This window comes from Spea bombifrons, chromosome 8 (genome assembly GCF_027358695.1).
Source record: "Spea bombifrons isolate aSpeBom1 chromosome 8, aSpeBom1.2.pri, whole genome shotgun sequence".
Lineage (NCBI taxonomy): Eukaryota > Metazoa > Chordata > Amphibia > Anura > Pelobatidae > Spea > Spea bombifrons.
This window is the reverse complement of record NC_071094.1, coordinates 1,472,369-1,482,819: the sequence shown is the minus strand read 5'-3', so window position 1 is coordinate 1,482,819 and position 10,451 is coordinate 1,472,369. Positions and strand designations below refer to the sequence as shown.

At 42.1% G+C, this 10,451-nt stretch overlaps 2 protein-coding genes across 2 annotated transcripts; one reads left to right on the top strand and one right to left on the bottom strand.

The window, feature by feature from the left end:
* Nucleotides 1-2,038: 2,038 nt before the first annotated feature.
* Nucleotides 2,039-5,004, top strand: LOC128503149 (POU domain, class 5, transcription factor 1.1-like). The gene is made up of 5 exons (XM_053473174.1): nt 2,039-2,710; nt 3,646-3,757; nt 3,957-4,087; nt 4,451-4,615; nt 4,732-5,004. The coding sequence occupies exons 1-5, from the start codon at nt 2,039-2,041 to the stop codon at nt 5,002-5,004; spliced, it is 1,353 nt and encodes a 450-aa protein (XP_053329149.1).
* Nucleotides 5,005-9,278: 4,274 nt separating this feature from the next.
* Nucleotides 9,279-10,451, bottom strand: FUT7 (fucosyltransferase 7). The gene has a single exon (XM_053473172.1). The coding sequence runs from the start codon at nt 10,308-10,310 to the stop codon at nt 9,279-9,281; it is 1,032 nt and encodes a 343-aa protein (XP_053329147.1). The 5' UTR covers nt 10,311-10,451.

The window sequence follows — 10,451 nt, the reverse complement described above, 5'->3', positions numbered from 1 at the left end:
GTAAATAAAAATTGCATTCTGAAGTCTGTTTTCTTGCATTTTAAATGAAATCTGGATTAGAATTAAAGTGAGCCATAGAGATATTTTTAAACATTGAATATGAACTGCAGAAAATGAGGCTACAACTCTCACCACGCTCATCCAGTACACCTTCACACAAACAGGAGCTCGGCAGACCAAGAGTGTTAAAAAAAATAATAACAAAAAACAGCAAATTTTATTTAATGATATTAAGGATTTCTCCTTATTCCCTGTTTATCACATTTACATTTTATTTAATCAGCCAAAATTAATTCAGCATTGGGGTCACACGGAATTAAATGATTTTTAAAAATATTTTCAGTTTGTCTGCTTGAGTCTGTGAGCTGTGTCCAAATTTGTTGAATTTCAATCATTTCCTTGAATGTTTCAATCCAATAAAAAAGGTGTTATATTTTATATTTTTGTGGGGTTTCTGTGGGTGCTCCAAACAAAATGAATTAAATTTTAGATTTTTAAATAAAAATGAATTGCATTTTCTAAACTGGTTCTGACCAACCTCAAAAAAACTGTTACAGACAACCAATCACAGGACACTCAGCCAGCCAGATTTACTCAACTCTAAAACGTATTTTCTGATTGATTGGGTTATTTTTATAAGGCATGTAAATTGCTTACTTTCATTTAATAAATATATATTTTTATTTAAAATAAACACAGACAGAACAGACATTTCTGCAAAACATTTTGAATTTCTTTGCTATTATATAAAGTTTACAAATAATTCAAAAGCATGACTTTTTTTTAATTTAAACTTTAAGATCACATATAGGGTTAAAATACAAATCTACCCCGTTAATCAGTCTTAGCTGGGGAATCATTCCACTTCTCCACTAACCCACTAGTGACTGTTCCACTAATATCACCAACAACAAAAAAAACACACAAAGGTGCATTCACTCCACAGAACCTAATAAAATAAAAATAATAATAATAATAATAATAAATAAAAATAATAATAATAATAATAATAATAATAATAAATAAAAATAATAATAATAATAATAATAAATAAAAATAATAATAAAAATAATAATAATAATAATAATAATAATAATAATAATAATACCTGCATGAAATACCAATTATCATTATAATAAAGTGTTTTTGTATTATAAGAGGTTTGGAATAATAGCATTTTTGTGACATTAAATGGAAATGCGTTAATTAGAATAATAAACAGTAAGAAGCCCCCTGTGTCATGCAAGTTCATTCATTCCATGGGAAATTGGATATAATGGTTTTTTTGGTTTAGAAAACTTTTCAGCAATTGTTTTTTTTAAAGAAAACACCCCCTTTTTTGAGAAAACACCCACTGTTTTTAATGCCCCCAGGACCCTGCTGTGTTACCTGGAATATTTATGAATATCCCTGAATGGGGGTATCAGGGTTAAAATGCTGGGTATAATATTTATATTTATAAGACGGGGTAAAAGTAATGTAGAAAACCTAAAAAAAAATACATTTTATACATTTTGCCGAAAATCATGATCTTTAAAAAAATAACTTAAAAGGGGTGGGGTGTATTTGTTTTTAAGAGACCAATAGCTGGAGGCCAATTAACATAACTATCAGGTGGGTGGGGTCGATCACCCAGACCCCAGTCTCCAGTAATAATTGGTGGTGAGTAGAGGACCTCCTCATAGGTGTTGTCTCTGGAGGGCTTTTTGCTGATGGACTAGGATGTGTTTGCTGTTTTTGAGAAGTTCAGTAGTCACCTGATCTTCATTTTTTTCCTCCCCGTCTGTGGATAAGCAGGGGCTTTCGTTTTTTGTATTTTTGTTTTGGAGGGGGGCAACTTTTAGAGATGAGGCTTTGAACCAGGACCAAGTGAGGTCTCCTCCAGCAGCCAACTGAGGGTCAAAAACCTTCATTTTTTTTATTTAGGAATGACTTGAAGAAATATTTTTGAACTAATTTTGTTAAAAAATATTTTTTTTAACAATTTTTATTTTATATTTTTGTAACCCTTGTGGTTGGACCTGATCATCTTGCCACCATGTATGGTCAACAAGCCTACCCTGCCTTCTCCTTTAACCATGGGCTTCTTCAGGAGGGTTTTGGAGGCTACCCTCCTTACCCCCAGCAGTACTACCACTTTTCAGCAGGGAAACTTGATAATGTGGACTTGGGAGGACAACCCAACGGTGAAGGAACGGCTCAGGTGATGTCTTGGAATCCTTTGGCTCAGTTTGAGTTCCATAATCACATGAATTCCTATGAACAGCCTCCCCAGCCCAGGGAGCAGAGTCCGGCCAAAGTGGAGGCCAAGAGCATCAAGGAAGAATCTGATTATGATTCGGAGTCCAAAGAGGAGTCTGTGGCTGAGAAGTTCTCCCCAGCACCCAATCTTCCGGAGCCCCAATTTTCCAACAGCTGGACTTCTCCTTACTGGCCGGGGGCCTCCACCACAACGGCCTCCAACTCAAGCCCCCCATTGCCCAGCCAACACCTCCCCAAACCCCCCAGTGCACAGGACTCTACTACCTACCCCACAGGGGCAAACCACAGCCCCCAAACCCCTGCGGAGTGCGAGGTGACCAGCCTGGAGAGCAGCCGCTGCGGCAGTGCCAACGTTACGAGCAGGGGGACCGAGGAAGCCTATGACGGGAAGGGCTCCTTCACCCAATATATCATCCGGACCTACGGGAACATGTCTGATGTGGAGGAGGTAAGTCCCTGCTTATTATAACTCTATAGAATTCTGTACATCTTGGGTCTCCTCCTGCATTTTAGCTTAAAATATATTTTATTTTATTTACTTTTTGTGTTAAATTGGCTTTTGGTAAAATGTTTGCCACTACAAAAAATTATTTTCTTTAGGTTTCTATATATTTTTATATCACTGTTTTTGTAGTGTGTATGTATGTATATATATATATATTGCAATCTCAGCATTTGCAGGGTTTTTGCGTTTTATTATTTTGTTTAAGAAACTGGTAACATTTCATAGGATGTATTTTGTTTTTGCCCCCAAGTTCATGTAAAATGGCTGCCAGGGTCACTTAAAGTGAAATTCCAGCCTTTTGGTGGCCAAGTGTAATTGGAGGGAGGGGGTATTGAGATCACTTCTAGCGACCCAGGGGGTCTTGGGATGCCCCAGAATCCAGACTGGTTTCAGGAGGTTCATTGCAGCCATGGTCCTGTTACCCCTTCCAAAATTATGGCTGCATTTCTAACAGATCCATGGAATGCAGGAATAAATAAACTTCTAGTAGAGATTTTTTTTTGTCTCTGTACTTGGGTGCTGGGCTGTCTGCAGGTGTTATATGGGATGGCAAGTGGGGTTAGTGACCCCCATGTGTTGCTCTGAAATAGGGGAGGCAGTTTATTGCTAGTGTGTTAAATATCTTTTAAAACTTGTAGTGTTTTATCGCGGGGGGGGGGGTAATTTTGTCGGTAATTGATCATTTAAAGACTTTATCTTCCCCGTGTGTAATTCCACTGCTGACCTCTAAAGGCGCTGTTTCAATGACTCCGCCCCAAATATCCCTGTGGAGAAGCTTGCAGCCCCCTAGTGTTCAGTTTTAGTACTGCATGGCACACAATTTCGTCTGTGAGATATTATATATTATGCATACTTACATTTTTTTCTTCATTTACCAGGAAACACCGACTGAAGTGGAGATGGAGCAGTTTGCCAAAGAGTTAAAGCACAAGCGGGTGTCGCTGGGCTACACGCAAGCTGACGTGGGATATATGCTGGGCATTATTTTTGGTGAGTTACTTTGTCCCAGCTCTCTATGGAGTATAAATTCTCCTCCTTTTTTCTTTGTTTTAATCTGGATATTTCACTTGTACCGGAAGCTTTACAAACCCCTAGCAGGTCCTCTTTTTCTATGTTGTGATTCACCAGATGGTCAGGTGGTGGCGCTCTTGTGCTGCGGATGTCTTATTGGTTTGTTCCTGTGTTACAGATAAACTATTCAGTCAGACGACGATCTGCCGGTTCGAATCCTTACAGCTGAGCTATAAGAATATGTGCCAACTGAAGCCTCTCCTCAGTCACTGGCTGGTTGTGGCTGAAAAGTACGACAATCTCCTCGAGGTAAATCATAGATGCGAATGTTGTAGAACCCGTGAGGGTCCTGGATTTTGGTAAAACCCCCCCCCCCGTACATCCTTATCATACTGCCTGTGGGGAACAATAGAATGGCTCAGTCTTAATCACCCAGTCAGACTCTGTCTAATGAAAGTCTATGGAGGATCGGACTTCATTAGCATTGCCATAAAGCATCAGCTCAGTGTGGTGTTTGAGCCAGGAAAGTCACCCAAATATCACATGACTGACAGCAATTGAGGGTTCCAGGTCTGCAGTTGAAGTATAAAGTCCGTTATGTGATGAGCAGGAAGTAGGAATTTTTTGGCTGTAAATGTAACTCCTGTAACTCCTTTTTTATTTTATTTTTAGTTGCTTACGAAGGAGCAATCGCTCATTCACACAAGGAAAAGGAAGAGGAGGACAAACATCGAGGCTGTCGTGAAAGCGCACCTGGAGAAATATTACATGAAATGCCCCAAACCGTCCGCTCAGGAGATGAGTCAGATGGCAAAAGATCTAAAAATCGGAAAGGAGGTAAGGAAAAAATAAATAAATAAATCCCATCCTAACATCGCGTGATTTCCGATGACCGTCGTAGGCCGTACGTCATGAGTCCTGACAGCCCGTTCTTATATATATTTTATTAATAGGTTGTAAGGATATGGTTCTGTAACCGGAGACAGAAGGAGAAACGCGAGGGGGACGCGCACTCCGCAGCCAACCCCAAAGAAGCTTACGAAGTTGGGGTCCAGCCTTTATTACCCCACTCGCCCTACGGTCTGCCCCAAGGAATGGCCTCCCAGGGTTACTTGGCTGCCCCTCTGTCGTCCTCGCCTGGAATCTACGCCTCCGCGTTTCACAAGAATGATTCGTTCCACCAGTCGATCGGCCATATGGTGCCCATGGGGAACCAGCTGTGTTAATGGACTCCTTCCTGACCGATCCGATCCTGTCTGCGGGCCCCGCTCCCGTTTTTACTATTTCTGTGTGTATTTTATATTTTTATCCTTCCACTAATGGGGTGGATAAAGGGCATTTACCCGTCCAACCCCTCAATATATTTAATTTTTTTTATGCCCCTAAAGTCCATCTATCCGACCCAAATTAATAGTTTTTGTTCTCCTGCCTACGCGTTTTTTTGCATTTGATATTATTGCCCCCCCCTTTTAGAAGATTTGCCGTACGCGTTGACCAGTCTCCTTGTGAACAGGTTGTTGGGTGCCCCCGTTTTTCCCCTTAATTTATTTCTGACATTTTTGATCTCCTAGAGATATTAACTTTATCACCCTTTAAAAAAAGCGGTAATCAATTTATTCGTCTGTGCGCCAGGATAATGAATTCTATAGCACCCCCCGTCCACAAAATCATCCACAGGGGGGCCGTATACTAAGCAGAGGTTTAGCGCAATAAACTTAACCCGTTGTGGTATGGGTAGGGCGGCCGACGCATTTCACAGCAAGCGTTAACTTCTTTATGCTGGGCGGCCCCTCGTCCCTTGCATCGAGCGGAGATTTGTTTTAATGTCCAATTCAGAAAAATCCAGATCTCTCCCTCTTTTATATAAATTTATTTTTTATGGATATTTTGGGGTTTTTTTTGGGGGGGGGGTGTAAATGTATGAGAAACCACTAACTCTGGAGCGAGTATGACCTCTGTATCGTTCTGCTCTGAGTATCCGCTCCCCCTCGGGCTGTTGGATAATGTTTTCTGGTGTTTTTGGGTTTTCTTCCCACTGATTTTTTTCTGGAAAGGTTCATTTTACATCTTTTTTGTTAAAAAAAAGACAAAATAAATAAAAATACATAAAACCGTGGCACTGTGTTCTTTATTCCATTAAACCCCCCACACACACGATGCTTCTGGTGTTTCTGATCAGGTCATGCGCACCTTTTTATAAAACGACCGTGACTTTCGTCATGGAGCTGATGCTTTCTGGCGGTGCTAATGAAGTCCGTTCCTTCAGCAGAACCGTTTAGAAAACTAACTTTTATTATTTAAAATAAAAAAAATCCCTGTTTCCTCGACACCTTTTTTGCTGGAATCTTGGTGAATGAACTCAAGGTCAAGCAGAGGCCAAGTGGGGTTTATTTACGTGTTTGGGGTATTTTTGTGCCCCCCGTGGGCTGGTTTAAGGGCCGTTGTCTTCACCACAAAGGACCTTCAGCTGGCTGCGTTTTCATGGGCGTTGAGGTCCGGGGTCTTCTGATTCGGCCTCCGTCAGCCCCTGGAGCTTTTGGGGTTTAATGAAAGGTCTGCCGCGGGACGGAGAGCCTCTTGGCCGGCGTCAAAGTGTTCGGGGTTACGATGTATCCTTCCCCGGGAGTAAAGGGGGCTACTGCTGGAAACCTTGTAATAAAAGGGGTCTCTTCTGGAATTTTGTGCTTTCCTGAGCAGAAGGACCCCGGTGGGGGGGTAATAATATTCATGACATGACCCACGAGGAGGACCCCCTGTGGCTGCACGAAGTTGTCCTTCAAGCCAGCGGGGGTCCTGATTACCAGCTCAGAAACCTCTCCTTTACCCCTTTGGTTTCTTAAGGACCCCCAGCTGGGCAGAAATCTAGGACATCCTGAAACTAATTACCCCGACTCTTTCACCTGCGGCTGGGGGGGTCCTGTAAAGCCGATACCATTTAGCATAAAGCCATTGTGATGCGCAATTAACCCCTTTTGGTGTCAAAGAAATGCATCTCGGCGCAGTTCTTTGCCCGAGCCGGCGCACAAAGAGTTAAACGGCCACAGAGCTGATCGACTCACAATGGCGAGAATTAAAGGTCCCTCCGTACGCACGGGGCGGCCGCCCTGTGACCTCCGGGCCCCGCAAGAGGATTATGTCCTGTGGTTTGGGGTCTCGGTCCCCCGACAATGAATCATTAAAAGCAGCTATTCACCATCGAATCCCCCCTCCCCCCATCACCTTCTGCAATTATTAAAGATGCTAATGTCTGTTTAAGTGAATAAAGCCTAACTTTGATTGCTGAGAAATACTATTATTCATAATTTATGGGTCAAGAGACCGTAATCTAAAAGGGGCTTAGATGGAATGTGGAACAGTTTTACAGAGAAAGAGGTAGATAAGTGGAACAGCCTCCCAGCAGAGGTGGTAGGGGGTAATACAGTGAGGGGATTAAACATGCATGGGATAGACATACGGCTCCTGAATCTAAGACGAGACCAACGACTGATTAAGGTTTGAGTCGTTACAGCAGGAGAAACGGGCGACCAGACGGGGGCCGGATGGGGGCCGATCTGCCGGCAGGTTCTGGGTTTCTAAAAATGTATCACAGAACCGGAAATGAGCGGAATGTTCGTATTCTGTTAATCAATCTGTTCTTTTCTGATAAATAATATTTTGCGTTTCCTATAAAATAAAATGAAAAATGAAGTAAAAAGGATTGTTTTGTGGATCTTACTTTTATTCCTATATTAAAAAAAATAACGTTTATGAAAATGTTTAAGAATTTTGTGAGATTTCGCCCACCAACGTCTGTGGCGGCCTCTCTGCCTCTCGAACAGGAAGAGCGCGCGGTTTTTAATGCCTTCCTCTCACTCAGAACTCACGCTGCCAAAATAAGCAACCTTTTTTTTTCTTTTTCTTCTTTATTTTTTCTTTTTTTTTAGTTCTTTTTAGGTTTTTTCTAGTTTTTTGGGGGGACTAAATATATGTCAAAAACTTCATTTCACGTGGCCCTTTATTTGGTAATTTTTAATAAATCAAGTTTTAATGACTGTGTAAATGCCCCCCCCCCTCCACACCAGAGCTAAAAATCTTTATCTTTTTCCTGGGGGGGGGTTATAAAGTTGCATAAATATTAATTTCTTGTAAGATCGTTTAATTGAATAAATTTATATTTTTAACGAATAACTAATTGTAGGGTACTTTAGTTTATAGCATTTAGTGAACTCTGGGATAGGATAAAAAAAAATAAAAAAAAACATTAAATTGCAAAAAAAACGTTATTTTTCCCCACACGGTGGTGCGCATGGTAACATTTAATCACATAAAATACATTAAAGATCTTTTCATTTTTTTATTTAAATAATGTTTTTTTTTAGTTGAAAACACGCTTTATTTTTCAAGTATTTGTTTACTAAACACACGGAATGTTTGTAAACGTTTGTCGCAGGGATCAGGCGCTTGTGAAGGCGGCAGGGATTCACGCTGACCAGGGCTGGAAGGGCTTCTTAGGGGCAAAAAGGGTATAAAGCCCTTCTAGAAGCCCCCATATTGATACAGGGTTAATGGCATTGACCAATCAGATAACAGTATCGAGGATTCAAGTCTTTGTAATTAGAATGTTGGCGGCCGAACGCGTCGGCTGCAGTAACATAAACTTGAAAGGCGTCCTATTTGAGGAACGGAACGTAGGCGCTGCAAGCGTTATTTCAGCCAGCGAGTGCCGGTTCTTTCTGTGCGAAATGCGTTGGTCGGAACCAAAATTCATACTTTGATACAAAAGATTCCATTTGGTTCGTTTTGGGGGAAAAAACATATAAATTATTAAATGTTCCGATGGAGACCGAATGCTCTCAGCCGTGGTGGCATAATGTTAGTAAAACATTCGAAAACAGTTTCAGAACCCACGGCATTCGCTGTGATTTTCATTTCAAAACGAAAAATTATCATAAGGGTTTGGTAAAACCTGTCTGCTAAAAGCCAAAAAAAATAATCTTTTTTTTTGAATATGCCTGAAACAAGACTTGACTGAGAGGGTGGTAGATAAGTGGAACAGCCTCCCAGCCGATGTGCCGGCAGATTTTATGTTTCACACACTTTAAAAAAAGCTTTTTCCCCCCACTTTCTATGGCAACAGCCAATCAACGTCTGCCCGAGTATCACAAGACAATGAAGCAATAAAATTATGAACAACACAAAACTTGGCAGGATTTCTAGGAAGGGTCTGGGGATTTCGAAGGACCAGGAACGATGTTTCTATCAACGCAGCATTCAGTTATAAAAGTGTTAAATTCAGCAGATTAGGTGGAACGGCAGCTTTAATTAACCTGCAAAGGGTTCCAGAGCTCTGTCTATAGAGGAGCCTCGTTATTACACAAATCATTCAAACAATACGATAGAAAACATATAAAATGTATGAATTTCTTCACGAATTGCGTTTCGGGCCATGTCTTCTAAGTAACGCTCACATTGCAGAAGGATCTCTTTTTTTTAAGGCGGTTTTAGGTATTTTTGCGTGTAATTAATCACCATTGTGAAACCAGCCTCCCAAATCAGCATACGTTTTGTTTTGTGGTAAACTTGAGTATTTTGAGCAAATCGTACAAAATCTTTCCCTCCAGTCGGTGAATAATTTCACTTCGAATTCCTTCCGCCAGCGAAGATACTGGAGGTACCGCCGGGGGGTCACTGACAGCATGAAGTCGGCCAGATGTCGGGGTGAAGGGAAGTCGGAGACGTGGATGAACGAATCGGGGGGTGCAAATTTTTCGTAATTTTTCCGAGGAGGACCCAGCACGACGGGGACCGCCCCGGCCAGGAACGCGTTTTTCCAGAGCTTCTCCGTGATGTAGTCCTCGTGGACGGAATTTTCCAAGGACAAATAAAAGAAGTACCGGGACACGGTGGGGACGAGGCAGGACGGGCATAAAGGATTCTGATTGGCTTGTCCGTACACATCGACTTTGAGGTAGTTCGAGAGTTCTGTGACGAATGGAACTCTTTCCTGTGTCTTCTGGTAATGGCTGACCACCCAAGCCACCAGGCCAGTCTTGTTGGTGTTGATGGGGCTCATAGAAGCCCTCGGAAGCAGCTTCCCATACGGCATAAAGATGTCCGAGTCCTCGCGATAGGTCAGAGTCCAGTTAAAAATATGGTTCCATTTCCCAACCCCACGGACGTTAGATGGAGATTCTAAATTTGCCCAAACCCACTTCTGTCCGGGCGGTCTAGGCTTAGGGGGCAGCTCGGAACCTCGTCTACCAAGTTCCATGTGGTGGAAAACCACCACGTCGGCTCGGCCGTACTTCCCGCGGTCGTCGGTCAGTTCACAACGGTGAATATTATAAAGTCGCGAGCAAACATCTCCAGTGAGGTCCAAGGCCCGATCGAATGGCCAGTGCCATATCAAGATGGTGACGTTACTGGTTGGGACAACGACCTCCTCAGAGCCATTGAAGGAGACGAGGACTAACCTAACATTAAAGGCGAGAGCAGTGAGTGCGAAGAAGCTTCCGACAAGCGACCCCCAGCGCAGTCTTTTTGCTGAAATCATTTTTCTCACCAGCCTGAGGTAGAACGAGTTCTAGAGTTAGGAACACGAGAGATGTAATTAGGAGGCGTTTAGCATAACGCTACCCGTAAAGATCTCTCTCTACAGCCATTCCTCTCCTTATCCACGGATGTCTCGATCTCC